Source organism: Bombina bombina, chromosome 6, assembly GCF_027579735.1.
Source record: "Bombina bombina isolate aBomBom1 chromosome 6, aBomBom1.pri, whole genome shotgun sequence".
Classification (NCBI taxonomy): domain Eukaryota; kingdom Metazoa; phylum Chordata; class Amphibia; order Anura; family Bombinatoridae; genus Bombina; species Bombina bombina.
This window is the reverse complement of record NC_069504.1, coordinates 895076003-895100366: the sequence shown is the minus strand read 5'-3', so window position 1 is coordinate 895100366 and position 24364 is coordinate 895076003. Positions and strand designations below refer to the sequence as shown.

The window sequence follows — 24364 nt, the reverse complement described above, 5'->3', positions numbered from 1 at the left end:
TCTGATTGGCTGATAGAATCCTATCAGCCAATCGGAATTCGAGGGACGCCATCTTGGATGACGTCATTTAAAGGAACCTTCATTCTTGTTTAGGACTTCGATTGAAGAAGATGCTCCGCGTTGACTGGATGGAAGATGGACCCGCTCCGCGCCGGAAGGATGAAGATAGAAGATGCAGCCTGGATGAAGCCTTCTGCCATCTGGAGGACCTCTTCTGCCCTGATCGGATGAAGACTTCTGCCGTATGGAGGACCACTTGTGCCTGGCTGGGTGAAGACGGCTCAAGGTAGGGTGATTTACAGGGGGTTAGTGTTAGGTTTTTTTTAAGGGGGGATTGGGTGGGTTTTAGAGTAGGGGTGTGTGGGTAGTGGGTTGTAATGTTGGGGGGTATTGTATTTTTTTGTTTTTTAATGTAAAAGAGATGATTACTTTGGGGCAATGCCCCACAAAAGCCCCTTTTAAGGGCTATTTGTAATTTAGTATAGGGTAGGGAATTTTATTATTTTGATTAGGTGTAATTAGTTTAAATTCTTGTAATTCTTTTTTTATTTTGTGTAATTTAGTGGGGGGGGGGTTTTCCGTAATTTAGTTTATTTCATTTAATTGTAATTAATTTAATTTAATTTAGTTAATTTATTTATTTATAGAGTAGTGTTAGGTGTAATTGTAACTTAGGTTAGGATTTATTTTACAGGTAATTTTGTACTTATTTTAGCTAGGTAGTTATTCAATAGTTAATAACTATTTAATAACTATTGTACCTAGTTAAAATAAATACAAAGTTGCCTGTAAAATAAAAATAAATCCTAAGATAGCTACAATGTAACTATTAGCGGTGTCGGCGATGACGGGGGGTAGCAGATTAGGGGTTAATAAGTGTAAGATTAGGGGTGTTTAGACTCAGGGTTCATGTTAGGGTGTTAGGTGTAGCCATATTTTTTATTTTCCCATAAGAAACAATGGGGCTGCGTTAGGAGCTGAACGCTGCTTTTTTGCAGGTGTTAGGTTTTTTTTTTCACCCAGCTCAGCCCCATTATTTTCTATGGGGAAATCGTGCACAAGCAGCTTACTGCTACCGTAAGCGACGCTGGTATCGAGATGAGATGTGGAGCTAAATTTTGCTCAACGCTCACTTTTCTGAGGCTAACGCCGTCTTGCAGAAAACTCGTAATACCAGCGTTGGCTTAAGGGAGCGGTAAGAAAAAAAGGCTTGTTAGTACCGCACAGCCTTACCGACAAAACTCGTGATCTAGGCGAAAGTGATCTTGATACCTGATTAAATTATTGTCTTCTTGGCTAATACTTATAAAATAATTACCAAAATGTAATACTGAGGGACAGAAATCAGTTTATGTTTTATTTCATAGCCAATTTAAAAGAAGAAAACAATAATAAGAATAATAATAGCAATAATAATATTAATAATTATAATTTTTTATGTAATATTGTTTTTATTGAGGTTTGTAATAAATGTACAACAAAGTAACAAGATAACAAGAAAGTAGGTTATGACACCATGAAAATAGCATTACAGGTGTGATCTAATATATCAAAATCCAATATATGAATAACCTCAAGTTTATACTTTTTTTTAAGAAGCTATATGAATATAACCCCAAAAATGTAATAATATGCAAAGTAAATGGTATTATAATTAAATAATGTCAGGAACGTTTTTTGAACAATGTACAGCATATGAAAACCTTGTTTTACTAATCCAAACTAAACATTAATGCATATACACATTGACCTACATGAAGATAGACATCTAGCTTGATTATACACAAGTCTGGGTTAAAAAGGTTGGCACTCTTAAGAAGTTTGTTTAATTCTCCAACATACCATTTTGTACCAGGTCATTTTTTTTATGACTTATATTAATATTAAACTGTGCTTATTTTAACTTTAAACAAGAAGCCCTGTTTGTAGCCCCCATCATGTAAAAGTAGATGCTAAAGCTACGACTTGTGACTTGCAATTCCGGCACTTATTTGGCCTAACAATAGATCTCAATGCTGACGGTAAAACTCACAATAAGGTCAAACTCTCACAACATGACACACACATGAACACATGCGGATATAGAAATAGCGTACGTAGTACTTGCCTGTGCAGGTGACAGTTTCGATAAGCCCACATAATGCAGTGCTGGAAGCAATTGCTGTGGGAGCAGAGATTGTAAGACACTGTGGCCAAGAGCCGGCAGAACTGGGTACAGATCAGATAGTAGTTGCCAGTTGAACGAGAGAGAATCCTTCCAGCTGGAGTTATTGAACAGGAAATCCAAAATCTGTAGAATGATAGGAGGTTGTCAGCATATACTTAAATATAATTTCTACAGACTCATAATGTATACAAAACCTGCAGAATACTTTCATTATTCTATTATCATTTATTTGTAGAGCGCCAACAGATTCCACAGCAATATCTCATGTTCTTTCCTTCCTCTGCAGGCAACACAGACAATACTTACCTCATTGCATTTCTGTTCTCTTTATGGCATTGTTAAAGGGACACTGAAGTAAACATTAAAGTTTCATGATTCAGATAGAGAATGAAGTTTTAAGAGACTTTCCAATATACTTTTATAATTAAATTGTGCACACTCTATTCATACGCACACTTTCTGAGCTACTACTGAGCTTATGTAAAAGTTCACAGTGTATTTGTATAGGTTACTGGTAAAGTAAGAAATCCGGGTAATCCTAGGATTACCCGGGTAAAACAGACATTACCCAAGCGGCTGTGGGTAAAGCCCCATGTAATGTAATTCACTCATGTACACTATTTCTTTTGCCTCCGTCTAGGGGGGTTCAAGGAAGGCACCCCGCTGATCCTCTGGCATCCACCCCAAGTGAGGCAAAAAAGTGAAGATAGGGGAATTACAGTGCATGCTATATATGTTTGATGCGGTGACTCCGCACTCTGAGGGGATTTATGATCATACATTGGGCTTTGCCCACAGCTGCTTGGGTAATGTCCGTTTTACCCGGTAATTATAGGCTTACCCAATATCTGACTTTACCCGCAACATATATAAATCTGTGATTGGCTAATGACTGTCACATGATACAAGGGCCAAGCAAACTTAAAGGGACAGTCAGCACCAGAATTTATTACCCATTCCCCAGTTATGCATAACCAACACAGTTATAATTATACACGTTTTACCTCTGTAATTACCTTGTATCTATGCCTCTGCAAACTGCCCCCTTATTTTACTTCTTTTGACAGACTTGCCTTTTAGCCAATCAGTGCTGACTCCTAGGTAACTTCAAGTGTATGAGCTCAATTTGATCTATATGACACACATGAACTAACGCCCTCTAGTGGTGAGAAACTGTCAAAATGCATTCAGATTAAAGGCGGCCTTAAAGGTCTTAGAAATTAGCATATGAGACTACCTAGGTTTAGCTTTCACTAAGAATACCAAGAGAAAAAAGCAATATTGGTAATAAAAGTAAATTGGAAAGTTGTTTAAAATTACATGCCCTATTTGAATCATCAATGTTTATTTTGGACTTGACTGTCCCTTTAAGTATTTTTTTAAAATTTGTCAGAAAAAATATACTGCTCATTTAATGATGCTGTTGCATTGTATTTTTATTGTTGACTTGTTGATTATGCCATCCTACTGTATTTAATGATCATTTAATTAATTATTCATCATGTTTTACATGCAAGCTTTGGTGAGGCCTCTCACAGTAATCACTAAGCTTACAGCAGATAGTATGATGAACACACAGTACTTTAAAGTCTTTATGTTGCAAAATGCAAGAACCTGTTGAGACCATTACTGTCAAACATCTTTTCAATCTCACTGAGTATAATTCATTGTTTGATAGGGAGATTAGAATATATAGTACTAGCACATATGGGCAATTAACTACTGCATTGCAAATGATCTGCACAACAAAAGGGCTAGATTACGAGTGGCTGGCTAAGTGGCTATTAGTTGTGTGTAAGCGAAAAGGGTTTATCGGGGTTCTTTGCACATGTTGGAAGTAGCACATGTATTACATGTTGAAATTAAATGCGTTTAACTGTGTATTTACTGTTAATATTTCACATTCCAATATTCTTAACATAGGGGAATATGTTCTAAGTATTTTTAAATAGATATTCATATATATATCTATACTATAATTGCGTTTGTAATGTCCGTCGCCAGTTGCGCACACATCCTCAATGGAATGTTGGCAGCGTGAGGACAAAATAATTCATCTGGATGCAGTCTAACCCCCAGGTTGGTACTCACGGTTCCTGAAGTCCGGCGGAGGAGGTCCTGTTCCAGGCGGTGAAGTCTTCTTCCAAGCGCAACCTCTTCTTCTTCCAGGAACATCCTGCGCGGAGCGGTGCTGAAGACTGCGGAGCTTAAGACCGGCGACCGCGGAGCCATGGAGCATGGAGGATCCTCTTCGTACGATCTCCGCTGTACACTGAATAGTGACTTCAAGGTACGCGATTAAAGATGGCGTCCCTTAAATTCCTATTGGCTGATTTGATTCTTCCAATTCAAATCAGCCAATAGGATGAAAGCTACTCAAATCCTATTGGCTATTTAAATTAGCCAATAGCATGAGAGCAAGTGAAATTCTATTGGCTGATTTGAATAGCCAATAAAATTTCACTTGCTCTCATCCTATTGGCTAATTTAAATAGCCAATAGGATTTGAGTAGCTTTCATCCTATTGGCTGATTTGAATTGGAAGAATCAAATCAGCCAAAAGGAATTCAAGGGATGCCATCTTTAATTGCGTACCTTAAATTCACTATTCAGTGTACAGTGGAGATCGTACAAAGAGGATCCTCCACGCTCCATGGCTCCGCGGTCGCCGGTCTTCAGTTCCAGAGTCGCCAGTCTTCAGCTCCGCTCCACGCAGGATGCTCCTGGAAGAAGAAGAGGTTGCGCTTGGAAGAAGACTTCACCGCCTGGAACAGGACCTTCTCCGCCGGACTTCAGGAACCGTGAGTACCAACCTGGGGGTTAGATTTAGGATTTTTTAAGGTTTTTTTGGGGGGATTTGTTTTATTTAGATTAGGGGTAGGCAGAAAAAGAGCTAAATGCCCTTTTAAGGGCAATGCTCAAACAAATGCCCTTTTCAGAGCAATGGGTAGTTTAGTTTTTTTTTAGTGTTAGGTTCTTTTATTTTGGGGGTTGGGGGGTTTAATGTTAGGTGGGACTTTGTATATTTTTTGTAAAAAAGAGCTGATTATCTTGGGGCAATGCCCTGCAAAAATACTGGTAGTTTATTATTAGAGTAGGGGGTGTTTTTATTTTGGGGGGTCTTTTTATTTTAATAGGGATTAGTTTTAATTTTGTTAAATTTGGTAATTAGATTTTTTTATTTTCTGTAATGTTACCTTTTTTTTGTAAACTTAGTTTTTTTGTTTTTTTGTAACTTTAGAATGTATTAGTTTAGGTAATTTGGGTTTATTTATTTGGGGGTTAGGTTAGGGGGTGTTAGGTTAGTGTACTGTACTTAGTTATTTAAATAGTTATTTGCGTTGTGGGTTTTGGCGGTTTAAAGGGTTAATAAGTTAAACAGGTTTATTGCAATGTAGGAGTTTTGCGGTTTAGGGGTTAATAGGGTAAATAGGTTTATTGCGATGTGGGGGGGGTTTGCGGTTTAGGGGTTAATGGGGTTAATAGGGTAAATAGGTTTATTGCAATGTAGGCATTTTGCTGTTTAGGGGTTAATAGGGTAAATAGGTTTATTGCGATGTGGGAGTTTTGCGGTTTAGGGGTTAATAGGGTAAATAAGTTTATTGCGATGTGGGGGTTTTGCGGTTTAGGGGTGAATAGGGTAATTAGGTGTATTGCGATGTGGGTGGTTGACGGTTAAGTGGTTATTAATTTTAGTTTTAATTGCGATTTTTTGGGGAAGGCGGAAATATAGGTTAAGAAATGTTAGGTTTATTTTTGGGAGGCGGCTCAGTCTAACCATTATTTATATAGTCAAAATATATATTATGACTATAAATAATGTAGACACTGACATTTTTATTAATGCTTATTTTTTCTGTGTCAGTGTCTACACATTATTGATACAGTAACTATGCATTGATACAGTATAAATTATGTGTGGGCGGAGTTCCGGAAATTGCCGATCACAATTTCCGAAAATATTTTACGGGGATAGGAATTAACACATATACGTCAGTGTCAATCAACACTGTACGTTTGTGGAAAGCCACGCCTCTCGCTCGCGGCAAATCTGTAGTTTAAAAAATATTTAGACTGCCCTCTGGGCAGGTTTATCGACTAGTATATATATGTATATATATATATATATATATATATATATATATATATATATATATATATATATACCTATATATCATATATACATACATATGTGTGTGTGTGTATTTTAGAATAATTAGAACATATTCTTCTATGTGAAGAACATTGGAATGTGAAATATTCATATTTCATGTCGGGTTAGCGCACTTGAGAAAACACAATCGGGTTTGTACGACTTGTTGGTTGTTTTTTTTTCCACTTTTCGCGCTCCTTTGAAGTCTATGGGGGAATAAGTTAAAGGGACAGTCAACACAAGAATTTTTGTTGTTTAAAAAGAAAGATAATTTTATTATCTTTATTTATCCCTTTATTACCCATTCCCCAGTTTTGCATAACCAACACATTTATATAAATACATTTTTTACCTCTGTGATTATCTTGTATCTAAGCCTCTCCCCTTGTTTCAGTTATTTTGACAGACTTGCTATTTAGCCAATCAGTGCTCAATCCAGGGTAACTTCACGTGCATGAGCTCAATGTTATCTATATGAAACACATGAACTAATGTCCTCTAGTGGTCAAAATGCATTCAGATTAGGTTTTTTAGTTAGGGTTTTATTTGGGGGGTTGGTTGTGTGGGTGGTGGGTTTTACTGTTGGGGGGGTTGTTTGTATTTTTTCAGGTAAAAGAGCGGATTTCTTTGGGGCAATGCCCCGCAAAAGGCCCTTTTAAGGGCTATTGGTAGTTTAGTTTAGGCTAGGGTTTTTTTTTATTTTGGGGGGGCTTTTTTATTTTGATAGGGCTATTAGATTAGGTGTAATTAGTTTAAAGATCTTGTAATTAGTTTTTTATTTTCTGTAATTTAGTGTTTGTTTTTTTTGTAATTTAGATAATTGTATTTAATTTAGTTAATTGTGTTTAATTTAGGGAATGTATTTAATTGTAGTGTAGTGTTAGGTGTTAGTGTAACTAAGGTTAGGTTTTATTTTACAGGTAAATTTGTATTTATTTTAGCTAGGTAGTTAGTAAATAGTTAATAACTAGTTAGTAACTATTCTACCTAGTTAAAATAAATACAAACTTGCCTGTAAAATAAAAATAAACCCTAAGCTAGATAGAATGTAACTATTAGTTATATTGAAGCTAGCTTAGGGTTTATTTTATAGATAAGTATTTAGTTTTAAATAGTAATTTAGGTAATAATTGTAGGTTTTATTTATTTATATTTATTTTAATTATATTTAAGTTAGGGGGTGTTAGGGTTAGACTTAGGTTTAGGGGTTAATAAATATAATATAGTGGTGGCGACCTTGGAGGTGGCAGATTAGGGGTTAATAAATGTAGGAAGGTGGCGGCGATGTTGGGGGTGGCAGATTAGGGGTTAATAATATTTAACTAGTGTTTGCGATGCGGGAGTGTGGCGGTTTAGGGGTTAATATGTTTATTATAGTGGCGGCGATGTATTTTAGTGTTTGCGATGCAGGAGGGCATCGTTTTAGGGGTTAATAGTTAGTTTATGGGTGTTAGTGTACTTTTTAACACTTAAGTTATGAGTTTTATGCTACAGCGTTGTAGTGTAAAACTCATAAGTACTAACTTTAGAATGCATTAGGAATCTTGCGGGATAGGCTGTACACTCTGTGGCCTAAAAAAAAAAAAAAGCTTGTAATACCGGCGCTATGGAAGTCTAATTGAAAATAGACTATACACAAATTGCGTAAGTTGATTTGCGGTAAGGCCAAAAAACTGTGCGGTACAGCTGTACCTACAAGACTCGTAATAGCAGCGGTAGTAAAAAAAGCAGCATTATGAGCCTTAACTCTGCTTTTTTACTCATAACGCAAGACTCGTAATCTAGCCGTTAGTTAGATAAACAGATATATATTTTTTATCAAAACATACATTTTTTGCATTCCAGTGGCATACCCTTTGATTATGTTTATTACATTTTCTTTGCTGTGGTCAGTTACAGACAGATAATGTATAAACGAGCTCCTACACAGATCAAGCAACCACTGTGTAGAGTTCAAAAGTCTGCAGGATTCACCCCAAACTCTATGAGGACTCTCTAAGTGGAACAAACACAAGTAAATTACTTGAAAATCTTGAAAAATGAATAATGAAATTATATCATATAAACATGTTTTGGGGGTTACATTTTGAGTTCAATGTCTCTTTAAAGCATTGTATGACAGATGCAAGATTCAAGCATACCTTGTCTTAATGAGTACAGGTCAGTGTCTCTTCTTCAACCCTTTGTAAGTAAGTTTATTTTCTTATATCATTATGCATTTCCCTACTTAGAAACAGTATCTCATCCCTTACCGTGGTGCCTGGAAATAGATCTCCTCTGATCACACACTGTACAAGGTTTCTTTTCAGCACAAAGAAGATATCTGCATCCTGACGATGACGTTCCAAATCCTCTACTGTAGCCTGACACACACAAGCCCCCATGCTATGGAAACAGAAACAAGTATCACTTCTGCTACTGGAAGACACATTCCACTCTCAATGCAAAAGAGACTCACAATTCCACATCTTGTATAGTCACGTTTGCCATCTGTAACACTCTGGAGGCAACAACTTTTTGATAGGGAGGCGATATATCCGCAGGCAGGGAGGGAAGAATATGCAAAACCTAGAGGCACGAGTAGCAAGAATAAAGATTACAAAAACAGTTAACTAATACAGGTTAAAAAAACAACATAGGAGATATTGGGCATAAACCATGGCCACCGGACACCCATCTGCTTTCCTTTAATTGGTCAGATGTCCACAGTGAGGATAAATAGAATTTTGATAAATTATTTTGTGCTTTAAAAGTGAAACAGAAGTGTTGAAAGGAGTCATGGGAAACTTTGATGAGATTGAATAGGGAGGAAATTCAGGAATAAGAGCACAGATAGGGCTAAAATGGACCATTAGCGTATAACTGTTAAAAAAAAGTAACAGCAGCCTAATAAGCAAATAGAATTAACGTGTAAAGTACTGCTTTTTCTTTTGCTATCAATATATGTTATGTTAAATCTGCTGCCAGGACTGGCCAGACAGGAGGTCAATAGTGAGCAGCCAGCAGCAGAATAAAGCAGACTAGGGCATGTGCAGGCAGCCAATGGTAAAGTAAACAGGTTAAGGGTCAGAAAGGTCAGAGGTCTTACAGGTAACAAGCTGGGTGGTCAGGCTAACCAGTGGTCATGCAAGGGGGCTAGTTAGCAGGTCAGACAGGAAGCCACATATCAGGCAAGTAGAGAGGCCTGTAGAAATATAGGAAGCTGGCAGTGAGGTTGGGCTGGTGGTCATTAAAAGGGACAGTCTACACCAGAATATGTATTGTTTTCAAAGATAGATGATCCCTTTATTACCCATTCCCTAGTTTTGCATAACCAACACAGTTATATTAATACACTTTTTACCTCTGTTATTATCTTGTATCTAAGCCTCTGCAAACTGCCCCTTATTTCAGTTCTTTTGACAGACTTGCATTTTAGCCAATCAGTGCTGGCTCCTAGGAACTCCACGTGCGTGAGCACAGTGTTATCTATATGAAACACATGAACTAACACCCTCTAGTGGTGAAAAACTGTTAGATGCCCTGAAATAAGAGGCGGCCTTCAAGGGCTTAGAAATTAGCATATGAATCTCCTAGGTTTCGCTTTCAACTAATAATACCAAGAGAACAAAGCAAAATTGGTGATAGAAGTAAATTGGAAAACTGTTTAAAATGGCATGCCCTATCTGAATAATGAAAGTTTGTTAGGCAGGGAACTAATCAGGTTAGGCAAATAGTCGGGTGCCAGGCCATTCTAATGCAGGACAGGAGTTGTTGAAATCAATAATAAGACAGACGGAATATAATTATTCTTATCAATAATGTCTTATACATCCCCAGGGAGTACTAAGACCTTGGTAAGCACTGGGTCAGTTGAGTTCATCTCAAGTAGTCCAATAATTGTAAAGTTGTTTGCTTGACCATTTATTTGTATTCGTATTGTAAAATCACCAGTTTATTTTTATTTACTTGGTTTAACCACGGCAGTTATCTTTGTGTCATGGTGCACAACAAATTTTGATTATATAGATGTTTATAGAAACCTCAATATCTCAGCTCAGGATGGTCCTAGCACCTTGGAACAAAAACTGATCTCTATATAACATTACAAGGCTTGTGTACATATATAAACATTTTGCACATTTTTGTTCCATAGACTTAGAACTTAAGTCCTAACATAATGAAAGTCCTACATTTATAATGGGAAGGGTTTGAGTCTCAGTCCTAATTTTTTTGAGGAGGATACTTTGGTAAGTTTAGAGTAGTACATGCATAATATTTCAGGTTTGAGTTTTTTTTTGTTTTTTTCTAATGTGGGCGAGAAAGTGCAAGGGACGCACAAATAGATTCTATTCAAATATGAAAATAGTGTTCACTTGGGTGTTTTACAAATGTACGGTGTCATTAACAGAGCTATGGTGTTGTTTCTACTGTAATCAAAGCAGTAAGTGACTACAGCTCAGAAGAGAAGGAGTTGCTGTGTTCAATGGTAGGATTTGATGTTACATCAGTTTGTAAATACCATGAAAACACATTTCTATTGAAATATAATTATCTTTTTGGTAACAGTTGTAATCCCTTGGAATATCACAACAAACTTATTACAAAAGGACTATGAGAAATGCGATTAGAGCACCAACTATCCTCTAAAACTTGTCTCTGGTAGGTCACTGTGTCCCACCTGCTACAAAATAATGTTTGTTATTGAAAAAGAAGCATGTATGCTGCAGAGAGAGAACTATGTATTACCCGAAAATTCTCTTCAGAAGGTTGACCCAGCTCGTGCTGCTCTTGGAGTATCCCCTGAATCCAAGATTAGGAAGATAAGTGTGAATAAAAGACAAAGTGCTTTGAGGCCTAAAGAAGGAAGGATTTCAGAAACTTTGAAAATAAATCTGTAAGAATCGCTTGATGAGACAATTCCAGCAGAGTATAACAGTGCCAATAGATGAATATGACAGATTAATTGAGGCTCTTAAAGAAAAGAGTGCCGCAAGCAAACAAAGAAGATAAGTTTAAAATTCTCAGTCTATTACCAAGCTCATAGGTACCCCCTTTTAAAAATGTAGGACTGAGACTCAAACCCTTACCATTATAAATTGACCCTAAAAGTGGAACTTTCAGCAATTTTGGTCATTACATTATGACTTAACTTCTATGTCTATGGAACATGTGCAAAATGTTTATATATGTACATGCACCTTGCAATGTGATCTAGAGATTGTTTGTTGTCCCAAGGAGCTAGGACCATCCTGATCTGAGATATTGAGGTTTCAGTAAACATCTGTATAACCAAAATTTGTCATGCACCATGCCACAAAGATTGCTGCCATGGTTAAATAAACTAAAATAAATGAAAAAAACTTGTGGTTTTGCAATACCAACACATAGAGGTAATCACTCAAGAAACCTATGTTGGACCACTTGGGATGGATTGATCCCACTGCAAACCAGGTGCTTTCCTAGATTTTAAGCAGATGCAGTTGCAGGAGCACCCTCTGGGAAATGCTAGTGATTGGTGGCTACATACCAACATCTCCTATAATTGGCTCACCCTTAGTGTTCCACTAGTTCCCAGTAGTACATTGCTGCTCTAAAGCTGACTTTATCTATGTGTTTTATCCATTTGCTGGGGTTAAACATAAAGTTATGTAGAAGCAAGAGTGCAATAATAAAATGCTCCAACATACTAAAGTTTTTTTTGGTTTGTTCGTATTAGTATGTTCTTTTAATGGCAGGAATGCCCACTAACATAGCTGAGAAAAATATAGGTAAATCAACACTCAATTCATTTTAATCAAAGAGGCACCTCAACAACCTGACAAGCATCTTGAATTTAGCCCAAATACTTATTTTTTATTTAAAGTATTGATGAAGTCTAGTAGCTGGATTAGGTGGCAATATAGTAAAAAAAAAAAAATAACAGAAAATGGTGATCTGAGTGCTCACCAGGGGCGTAACTACGTGGCTCAGAGGTCTCATTTGAGACTGGGCTCACACCTCCTGGGCGGGTCATCTGGCCATGCAATCAGTGGTGGCCTCGCTACATGGGGTCCTGGGGAGGTCAATGCTTCACCTGTATAATATCTGAACCACTCGTGCAATGATTTGCTTTTACAACATGACAGCAGGGTTCCCAAGATGGCTACCACTGTGTTGCTGTACAGAAAAATCTGTCACCATATTTGTACTGGAAGGCTGCACAATTGCATCTCCCTGGTGCAGACTAACTACAAAGAAGCCACTCCTCTTTCTCTTATGTAGCTGCAGGATTATGCAAACAAAGCCAATAAAGGTTAACAATATAGGATACATACAGTATTATCAAGCAAATAAAAATACTATTTTAAGGTTATCAGTTTGGGTGTAGACAGGGAAGGCTACAGTTTCATGAGAATCAAGTGTTATCAAAACCTTGGATAGGGACATTAAAAGATTTACAGATACTGGGCATCATAAGGACAGTGGCCAATTAGCGAGTGGTTTCAGAGACAGTATTGGTGTGTCAGGGTATCTCCCTGACTTTTATAGTTATTTGCTGCTTTTTATCTTTGCTGCCATATTTCACTCACCTGTCGTCATCCCCCCTTGCTTGTAGCGGAGTGTGTAACACTGCTCACTACTCCAAGCTCCCTCTTATGGCCAAACTAGAGAACATCATCAGAGAGAGACAGGTTGCAGTCCCAGAATGATGATGTAATCATTCCTTATTGAACTGCCTCAATCCTGTTTGCATTTGCCCTTGCGTTGTCTCTGACTTCTCTGTGAGTTCCTGTGTTCCTGACTCTGTGTATAACCTGGCTTATTTGACATCCCTTCTGGTTCCTGATCCCTGGGTTGTTTCTGACTGCATGGGTTTGGAGTCAGTAATATCAGAAACATATTCATCTAGAAGGTACATTTTTAGACACCTATACTGGTCTGGACAATATGCAGCTTTTTTTTTTTTTTTAATAACATAATTTATGTAAGAACTTACCTGATAAATTCATTTCTTTCATATTAGCAAGAGTCCATGAGCTAGTGACGTATGGGATATACATTCCTACCAGGAGGGGCAAAGTTTCCCAAACCTCAAAATGCCTATAAATACACCCCTCACCACACCCACAATTCAGTTTAACGAATAGCCAAGAAGTGGGGTGATAAAAAAGTGCGAAAGCATATAAAATAAGGAATTGGAATAATTGTGCTTTATACAAAATCATGACCACCACAAAAAAAGGGCGGGCCTCATGGACTCTTGCTAATATGAAAGAAATGAATTTATCAGGTAAGTTCTTACATAAATTATGTTTTCTTTCATGTAATTAGCAAGAGTCCATGAGCTAGTGACGTATGGGATAATGATTACCCAAGATGTGGATCTTTCCACACAAGAGTCACTAGAGAGGGAGGGATAAAATAAAGACAGCCAATTCCTGCTGAAAATAATCCACACCCAAAATAAAGTTTAATGAAAAACATAAGCAGAAGATTCAAACTGAAACCGCTGCCTGAAGTACTTTTCTACCAAAAACTGCTTCAGAAGAAGAAAATACATCAAAATGGTAGAATTTGGTAAAAGTATGCAAAGAGGACCAAGTTGCCGCTTTGCAAATCTGATCAACCGAAGCTTCATTCCTAAACGCCCAGGAAGTAGAAACTGACCTAGTAGAATGAGCTGTAATCCTCTGAGGCGGAGTTTTACCCGACTCAACATAGGCAAGATGAATTAAAGATTTCAACCAAGATGCCAAAGAAACGGCAGAAGCTTTCTGGCCTTTTCTAGAACCGGAAAAGATAACAAATAGACTAGAAGTCTTTCGGAAAGACTTAGTAGCTTCAACATAATATTTCAAAGCTCTAACAACATCAAAAGAATGCAACGATTTCTCCTTAGAATTCTTAGGATTAGGACATAATGAAGGAACCACAATTTCTCTACTAATGTTGTTGGAATTCACAACTTTAGGTAAAAATTCAAAAGAAGTTCGCAACACCGCCTTATCCTGATGAAAAATCAGAAAAGGAGACTCACAAGAAAGAGCAGATAATTCAGAAACTCTTCTGGCAGAAGAGATGGCCAAAAGGAACAAAACTTTCCAAGAAAGCAATTTAATGTCCAATGAATGCATAGGCTCAAACGGAGGAGCTTGAAGAGCTCCCAGAACCAAATTCAAACTCCAAGGAGGAGAAATTGACTTAATGACAGGTTTTATACGAACCAAAGCTTGTACAAAACAACGAATATCAGGAAGAATAGCAATCTTTCTGTGAAAAAGAACAGAAAGAGCAGAGATTTGTCCTTTCAAGGAACTTGCGGACAAACCGTTATCTAAACCATCCTGAAGAAACTGTAAAATTCTCGGTATTCTAAAAGAATGCCAAGAAAAATGATGAGAAAGACACCAAGAAATATAAGTCTTCCAGACTCTATAATATATCTCCCTAGATACAGATTTACGAGCCTGTAACATAGTATTAATCACAGAGTCAGAGAAACCTCTTTGACCAAGAATCAAGCGTTCAATCTCCATACCTTTAAATTTAAGGATTTGAGATCCTGATGGAAAAAAGGACCTTGTGACAGAAGGTCTGGTCTTAACGGAAGAGTCCACGGTTGGCAAGAGGCCATCCGGACAAGATCCGCATACCAAAACCTGTGAGGCCATGCCGGAGCTACCAGCAGAACAAACGAGCATTCCTTCAGAATCTTGGAGATTACTCTTGGAAGAAGAACTAGAGGCGGAAAGATATAGGCAGGATGATACTTCCAAGGAAGTGATAATGCATCCACTGCCTCCGCCTGAGGATCCCGGGATCTGGACAGATATCTGGGAAGTTTCTTGTTTAGATGAGACGCCATCAGATCTATTTCTGGAAGTTCCCACATTTGAACAATCTGAAGAAATACCTCTGGGTGAAGAGACCATTCGCCCGGATGCAACGTTTGGCGACTGAGATAATCCGCTTCCCAATTGTCTATACCTGGGATATGAACCGCAGAGATTAGACAGGAGCTGGATTCCGCCCAAACCAAAATTCGAGATACTTCTTTCATAGCCAGAGGACTGTGAGTCCCTCCTTGATGATTGATGTATGCCACAGTTGTGACATTGTCTGTCTGAAAACAAATGAACGATTCTCTCTTCAGAAGAGGCCAAAACTGAAGAGCTCTGAAAATTGCACGGAGTTCCAAAATATTGATCGGTAATCTCACCTCCTGAGATTCCCAAACTCCTTGTGCCGTCAGAGATCCCCACACAGCTCCCCAACCTGTGAGACTTGCATCTGTTGAAATTACAGTCCAGGTCGGAAGCACAAAAGAAGCCCTCTGAATTAAACGATGGTGATCTGTCCACCACGTTAGAGAGTGTCGAACAATCGGTTTTAAAGATATTAATTGAGATATCTTTGTGTAATCCTTGCACCATTGATTCAGCATACAGAGCTGAAGAGGTCGCATGTGAAAACGAGCAAAGGGGATCGCGTCCGATGCAGCAGTCATAAGACCTAGAATTTCCATGCATAAGGCTACCGAAGGGAATGATTGTGACTGAAGGTTTCGACAAGCTGAAATCAATTTTAGACGTCTCTTGTCTGTTAAAGACAGAGTCATGGACACTGAATCTATCTGGAAACCCAGAAAGGTTACCCTTGTCTGAGGAATCAATTAACTTTTTGGTAAATTGATCCTCCAACCATGATCTTGAAGAAACAACACAAGTCGATTTGTATGAAATTCTGCTAAATGTAAAGACTGAGCAAGTACCAAGATATCGTCCAAATAAGGAAATACCACAATACCCTGTTCTCTGATTACAGACAGAAGGGCACCGAGAACCTTTGTAAAAATTCTTGGAGCTGTAGCTAGGCCAAACGGCAGAGCCACAAACTGGTAATGCTTGTCCAGAAAAGAGAATCTCAGGAACTGATAATGATCTGGATGAATCGGAATATGCAGATATGCATCCTGTAAATCTATTGTGGACATATAATGCCCTTGCTGAACAAAAGGCAAGATAGTCCTTACAGTTACCATCTTGAACGTTGGTATCCTTACATAACGATTCAATATTTTTAGATCCAGAACTGGTCTGAAGGAATTCTCCTTCTTTGGTACAATGAAGAGATTTGAATAAAACCCCATCCCCTGTTCCGGAACTGGAACTGGCATAATTACTCCAGCCAACTCTAGATCTGAAACACAATTCAGAAATGCTTGAGCTTTTACTGGATTTACTGGGACATGGGAAAGAAAAAATCTCTTTGCAGGAGGTCTCATCTTGAAACCAATTCTGTACCCTTCTGAAACAATGTTCTGAATCCAAAGATTGTGAACAGAATTGATCCAAATTTCTTTGAAAAAACGTAACCTGCCCCCTACCAGCTGAGCTGGAATGAGGGCCGCGCCTTCATGTGGACTTAGAAGCAGGCTTTGCCTTTCTAGCAGGCTTGGATTTATTCCAGACTGGAGAAGGTTTCCAAACTGAAACTGCTCCTGAGGATGAAGGATCAGGCTTTTGTTCTTTGTTGAAACGAAAGGAAAGAAAACGATTATTAGCCCTGTTTTTACCCTTAGATTTTTTATCCTGTGGTAAAAAAGTTCCTTTCCCACCAGTAACAGTTGAAATAATAGAATCCAACTGAGAACCAAATAATTTGTTACTCTGGAAAGAAATGGAAAGTAGAGTTGATTTAGAAGCCATATCAGCATTCCAAGTCTTAAGCCATAAAGCTCTTCTAGCTAAAATAGCTAGAGACATAAACCTGACATCAACTCTGATAATATCAAAAATGGCATCACAGATAAAATTATTAGCATGCTGAAGAAGAAGAATAATATCATGAGAATCATGATCTGTTACTTGTTGCGCTAAAGTTTCCAACCAAAAAGTTGAAGCTGCAGCAACATCAGCCAATGATATAGCAGGTCTAAGAAGATTACCTGAACACAGATAAGCTTTTCTTAGAAAGGATTCAATTTTCCTATCTAAAGGATCCTTAAACGAAGTACCATCTGACGTAGGAATAGTAGTACGTTTAGCAAGGGTAGAAATAGCCCCATCAACTTTAGGGATTTTGTCCCAAAATTCTAATCTGTCAGACGGCACAGGATATAATTGCTTAAAACGTTTAGAAGGAGTAAATGAATTACCCAATTTATCCCATTCTTTGGAAATTACTGCAGAAATAGCATTAGGAACAGGAAAAACTTCTGGAATAACCACAGGAGATTTAAAGACCTTATCTAAACGTTTAGAATTAGTATCAAGAGGACCAGAATCCTCTATTTCTAAAGCAATTAGTACTTCTTTAAGTAAAGAACGAATAAATTCCATTTTAAATAAATATGAAGATTTATCAGCATCAATCTCTGAGACAGAATCCTCTGAACCAGAAGAGTCATCAGAATCAGAATGATGATGTTCATTTAAAAATTCATCTGTAGGGAGAGAAGTTTTAAAAGATTTTTTACGTTTACTAGAAGGAGAAATAACAGACATAGCCTTCTTGATGGATTCAGAAACAAAATCTCTTATGTTATCAGGAACATTCTGCACCTTAGATGTTGAAGGAACTGCAACAGGCAATGGTACTTTACTAAAGGAAATATTATCTGCATTAACAAGTTTGTCATGACAATTAATACAAACAACAGCCGGAGGAATAGCTACCAAAAGTTTACAGCAGATACACTTAGCTTTGGTAGATCCAGCACTAGACAGCGATTTTCCTGTAGTATCTTCTGACTCAGATGCAACGTGAGACATCTTGCAATATGTAAGAGAAAAAACAACATATAAAGCAAAATTGATCAAATTCCTTAAATGACAGTTTCAGGAATGGGAAAAAATGCCAAAGAACAAGCTTCTAGCAACCAGAAGCAAAGAAAAATGAGACTTAAATAATGTGGAGACAAAAGCGACGCCCATATTTTTTAGCGCCAAATAAGACGCCCACATTATTTGGCGCCTAAATGCTTTTGGCGCCAAAAATGACGCCACATCCGGAACGCCGACATTTTTGGCACAAAATAACGTCAAAAAATGACGCAACTTCCGGCGACACGTATGACGCCGGAAACGGAAAAGATTTTTTGCGCCAAAAAAGTCTGCGCCAAGAATGACGCAATAAAATGAAGCATTTTCAGCCCCCGCGAGCCTAACAGCCCACAGGGAAAAAAGAGTCAAATTTTTGAAGGTAAGAAAAAATGAATAATTCAAATGCATTATCCCAAATATGAAACTGACTGTCTGAAAAATAAGGAATGTTGAACATTCTGAGTCAAGGCAAATAAATGTTTGAATACATATATTTAGAACTTTATAAACAAAGTGCCCAACCATAGCTTAGAGTGTCACAGAAAATAAGATTTACTTACCCCAGGACACTCATCTACATGTTTGTAGAAAGCCAAACCAGTACTGAAACGAGAATCAGCAGAGGTAATGGTATATATAAGAGTATATCGTCGATCTGAAAAGGGAGGTAAGAGATGAATCTCTACGACCGATAACAGAGAACCTATGAAATAGACCCCGTAGAAGGAGATCACTGCATTCAAATAGGCAATACTCTCCTCACATCCCTCTGACATTCACTGCACGCTGAGAGGAAAACCGGGCTCCAACTTGCTGCGGAGCGCATATCAACGTAGAATCTAGCACAAACTTACTTCACCACCTCCATCGGAGGCAAAGTTTGTAAAAACTGAATTGTGGGTGTGGTGAGGGGTGTATTTATAGGCATTTTGAGGTTTGGGAAACTTTGCCCCTCCTGGTAGGAATGTATATCCCATACGTCACTAGCTCATGGACTCTTGCTAATTACATGAAAGAAAAAGTTTTTATTGGTTTTTCAAATAATCAATAGATACTACAACTGTACGAGTAAACGTACGACAAATTCAAATTCACTGAAATATAGAAGAAGACAATACAAAATTGACAAAAACTCTTATCAAGAAAAGTTGCCAATATCTCTTTGAGGGATGAGGCAAAGTTGGGTATAGGCAAGGGGGGGGGGAAGGGGCGGACAAGGGAAGTATTAGGAGGGGTCCTCATGAGGAGGCGGTCGAACTAGGTTTATTGGGGGTGGGGCAGGAAGCTCAAGTTAAAAAAAAATATATATATATATAAAAAAAAAAAAATTAAGGGGTAGTCTATTCTAGGTCTCAAAGCTGGGGAGCCAAGATGTGTCAAACCTACTCTTCCAGTCGGACCAAACTAGTTCCAATAAATCAGATCTACCTGACGTATAATAAATATTTTTCTCCATGGAATATATGTAAGCCATTGTTAATATAATGTCCGACCAGGCCGGGGGAAGAGATCTCTTCCAAGATCTCGCTATATTTAATTTAACCGCAGAGAAAAGGAAAATACTTAGGGTATCGTAGTTTTTCGGTAGTTTGCACGTACCTAGATAAAAAAAGGCCATCTCGGGGGTTCTGGGAAGGCTAATACCTAAGTTAACAAGCGTTGCAAAGCATTGATTCCAAATGGGCCTGAGCTTAGGACAGCTCCACCAAATGTGAGTCATGTCACCTGTATGTGAGCAATCTCTCCAACATGCAAGGGAGGCCTTAGGAAAGATTTTAGCAAGTCTAGCCGGGACATAGTACCAATGTGTGAGTAGCTTTATGTAAGTTTCATATATGGTGATGCAGTGGAGGGTTTTTTTTGTAAGTAAGAGTGTACGATGCCACTCCTCACCAGGAGCTGAGAAATCTAACCTCCGCTCCCATTTTTGAATGTGTTGGGCTTTATCAGCAGGTATTGCACCTTCCATGAGAGTGTAGTGCAGGGATAGAGGTTTACCAAGCCTGAGCCCCTGCCACCACCTGGATTCCCATACCGTAAGTTGCCGGGAAGGGGAAGGTTTGAAACCCCAGCCGGACAAAAAACTAGTAACTCTCGTATATTCAAATTTCATGTATGATGGGGTAGACGAGGAGATCTCTAGTTGATTGTAAGGAATAAATGTTGCTTGAGGTGACACAGACCAAAGGTCCGCCACACTCATAATACCCAGTCTGGACCAGGAGGTCGGGTGTGAGTCCGGTAAGCCAGACAGGAGGCCTGCGATAGAAGTTGTTGGAGACGGGTGGGGAGCCACCTGGGGACAATGTTGCAGGCGGTCCCAGGCTGCCAAGCATTCCCGTATTAACAGGTTAGCCACTTCTAAATTTCTCCTACAATGAGGTGGTGTCTGTGATGATAGCAGGATGTGATGTCACTAGCATGTGGGCGGGGCTTAGGTCCGGTGTCTGTGTCGCAGTTAGTTTAGTACAATCAACCTGTCTGGATGTGTATTGCTATGCTCTGTAATAAAATAGAGTTGTACCATCATTGCTGTGTCCTGCATATGTCCTGCATCTCATGACATGGTGTCAGAAGTTCTGGACTACGCTTCTGTTTCTGATGATGACGATGTCAAAGTTTACCCCACCTGAGCCTTTTGACTTTTCTCAGCCTGCAGCTTGGCCCACATGGCGTCAGCGGTTTCAGCGCTTCAGGATTGCTTCCAAACTGAACAAGGAGAGTGGTGAAGTACAAGTTAATTCTCTTTTATACTCTATGGGGAAAGATGTAGAGCCAGTGTTCAATGCTTTTACTTTCCAAGAAGGGGAAGAAGTTAACTTTGATATAGTTATGGATAAACTCAGTGCCCACTTTGTGCCCAAAAGAAATGTGATTCACGAGAGAGCTTGTTTTCACAAACGTAATCAGCGTGTGGGAGAATCTGTGGAGTCATTTGTGCGCAGCCTGTATGAATTAGCTGAATTCTGTGAGTTTGGTGTTGCTAAAGAAGAGCAAATCAGAGACAGAATAGTTATTGGAATTGCAGATGCTGAAGTCTCCCTGAAGCTGCAGTTAGAGCCTGATTTAACATTAGACGGGGCTATTAGGATGGCCCGCCAGAGTGAACTGGTGAAAAAGCAAAGTGCTGATCTGAGGTCTGAGAGTATTGTGGATGAAGTGCAACAGTCTAGGAAAATTACTAGTGAAAGGCACAGTGTGAGCGGTAGATCTAAAGTACTGGAAAGGCCTAGAAGTGGATGGGCGCAACATGGCCGATGCACACGGTGCTACCGGGCTCATGATCAGAGTGCTATATGCCCGGCCAGAGATAAAAGATGCAGAAAATGTAACAGAATAGGCCATTTTGAAGTGGTGTGTAAAACTGAATACATTAAGGAGATGCAGGTGGACAGTGACCAGGAGGGTCAGGAAGTGTCTTTTGTGGGGTCTGTTGTGGAACGGACAAGCTCAGAGGAAGATTGGAAAGTTACCTTTACTGTAATGGGAGCCAATGTTGATTTTAAGATTGACACAGGAGCTGATATCACTGTAATGTCTTTTGCTGAATTTATGAAACTGCCTCGACAGCCCCAGCTGGCGAAGGTTACTACAAATGTTCATAGTCCTGGTGGCCGCATTGATTGTGTGGGGAAATTTCTTGCCAGCTGTGAGTACAAACAAAGGAAGTTCACCATGTGGGTGCATGTGATCCGAGGTCAGTGTGTTAACAGTTTATTGAGCAGAAAAGCAGCCTGTGACTTGGGCCTCGTGGCCAGAGTGAATGAGATCTCTGAAGATATGTTTGGCGAGTTGGGCCTACTGAGCTGCAAACCTGTCCGTATAGCACTTAAAAGTGACGCAGTCCCGTACAGTATTTCTACTCCTCGTAGAATTCCGTTCCCGCTCATGCCTCAAGTGGAGAAAGAGCTCATGCGCATGAAGTCTATGGGGGTTATTGAAGAGGTTGTTGAAGCAACTGATTGGTGTGCCCCCATTGTTCCAGTTGCAAAGAAAAACGGAAAGGTGCGCATCTGTGTGGACCTGAAAAGGTTGAATGAGGCAGTAAAGAGGGAGAGATTTGTGCTGCCGACACTGGAAGATATAGCCCCGAAGTTGGCTGGGGCGAAGTTCTTTTCCACATTAGACGCTTCTAGCGGCTTTTGGCAGATCCCCCTGGATCCAAAGTGCCGCAAACTGACTACCTTTATCACTCCGGTAGGTCGGTTCTGTTTCTGCAGACTTCCCTTTGGGATATCCTCCGCTCCTGAGATCTTTCAGAGGGAAATGAGTTCTCTCCTGAGTGGCCACGTGGGCACAGCAGTCGTCATGGACGACATTCTAGTGTATGGGTCTACAGTGGAGGAGCATGATCAGCGTTTGAGTTGTGTGCTGCAGGCTATCAAAGAGTCTGGGCTGAAGCTGAATAAAGAAAAATGTCATTTTAGGAAAACTGAATTATGCTACTTTGGGCATATCATCAACGGGGATGGCATCAAGCCGGACCCCGAGAAAATTCGGGCTATCGAACAGATGAAAAGCCCTTCTGATGTACATGAGCAGAGACAGATATTGGGCCTTGTAAATTACGTGGGCAAGTTTCTTCCAGATTTATCTACAGTTTTGCACCCTATCACAGAGTTGCTTAAGAAAGATGTTGCCTGGGTCTGGGGACCCTCACAAGAAAAAGCGTTCCTGCATGCTAAGTCCCTGCTGGGGTCTGCCCCAGTGCTGGGGTTCTACGACCCTTCAAAAAAGACTGTGGTTAGTGCTGATGCAAGCAGTTATGGGTTGGGGGCTGCACTCCTGCAGCTGAATGACAACAAACTACAGCCCATCGCCTACTGTTCCCGCACACTGACGGCTGCGGAGTCGAAATACGCTCAAATTGAGAAAGAGTGCCTGGCTGCAGTTTGGGCCTGTGAGCGCTTTCAGCGTTATCTAGTGGGTTTGGAGAAATTTAGTCTGGAAACTGACCACAAACCGCTAGTCCCTCTTATCAATTCTTATGACATTGACAAAACACCCTTGAGATGCCAGAGACTTTTAATGAGACTACTCAGGTTCAATGTTCAGGCAGTGCATGTGCCGGGGAAGCAGCTGGTTGTGGCAGATACACTGTCCAGGCTCCCGCTGGCTGCTGCTGAAGAATCCTCCACAGAGTCGGATGTAAAAGTGTATGTTGATTCAGTTCTGGCCTCTAAGTCCATTTCTTCAAGGAAACTGGAAGAGATAAAGAAAGAGACATATTTGGACACAGATCTGCAAGAAGTTATAAGGTACATAAGAGATGGCTGGCCCGAGAGCCGGGCAGCCTGGATGTCTTTAAATGCTTACCAGCCAGAGAGGTCGCAGCTCACGGAGCTGGAGGGGTTGGTGCTGTTCCAAGACCGTATTGTAATTCCTGTCAGCATGAGGAAGGAGATGTTAAACAGGATTCATGATGGCCACTTAGGCATTACAAAGTGCAGAGAAAGAGCAGCTACAGCTGTGTGGTGGCCTGGGATCAGCTCCGACATTGCAAATCATGTGTCTAAATGTGCCTTTTGCCGGGAACGCCGGCCTACTCAGAGAAGGGAGCCCTTAATGTCTACTCCGCTGCCTGCGGGGCCGTGGCAGAAAATAGCTGCTGATTTGTGCGAACTGCACGGGAAAAAGTTTCTTGTTGTTATCGACTACTATTCCAGGTATTTGGAAATAGCACCCCTGAATGATATCACAAGTCAGGCCGTTATCATTCGCCTGAAGAGCTTGTTCGCCCGCTGGGGCATTCCAATGGAGCTGGTGAGTGATAATGGCATGCAGTTCGCTTCTACAGAGTTCAGTGCTTTCAGCAGGGAATATGATTTTGTACATTCCACGTCAAGTCCACATTATCCGCAGGCCAACGGAATGGCTGAAAGGGCAGTTCAAACAACAAAATTCATCCTAAAGCAATCTGAACCGTACCTAGCCCTCTTGTCATACAGGGCGACGCCCATTCAAGCCACCGGGTTTAGCCCGGCACAGCTGATGCTAGGACGCCAGATTCGCACCACTTTACCCTCAGTGGGTGTCTTCAAGCCGCCTGGCCCTGTTCCTCGGGACGAAGTCCTTAGGAGGGATGAAGAGGCCAAAAAGGGTTATCGTTTCTTCTACGACAGGAGACATTCTGTCAGGCCTTTACAGGAACTGAAAGCGGGCCAAAGTGTCAGAATCAAACTGGATGATGAGAAGAAATGGAAGACGCCTGCTACGGTAGTGGGCCGCTCTCCAGAACCAAGGTCTTACACAGTCCTT

At 39.8% G+C, this 24364-nt stretch overlaps 1 protein-coding gene across 1 annotated transcript in view; it reads right to left on the bottom strand.

Moving 5' to 3' along the window:
- Window positions 1–24364, bottom strand: part of LOC128664767 (uncharacterized) — a 38952-nt gene that overhangs the window by 1944 nt on the left and 12644 nt on the right. The window contains exons 3-5 of the mRNA XM_053719574.1: window positions 8779–8888; window positions 8573–8705; window positions 2104–2290 (exon numbers count right to left, since the gene is read on the bottom strand). Coding sequence (XP_053575549.1) covers window positions 2104–2290; window positions 8573–8705; window positions 8779–8888 — 430 coding nt within the window. The remainder of the gene's footprint in view (window positions 1–2103; window positions 2291–8572; window positions 8706–8778; window positions 8889–24364) is intronic.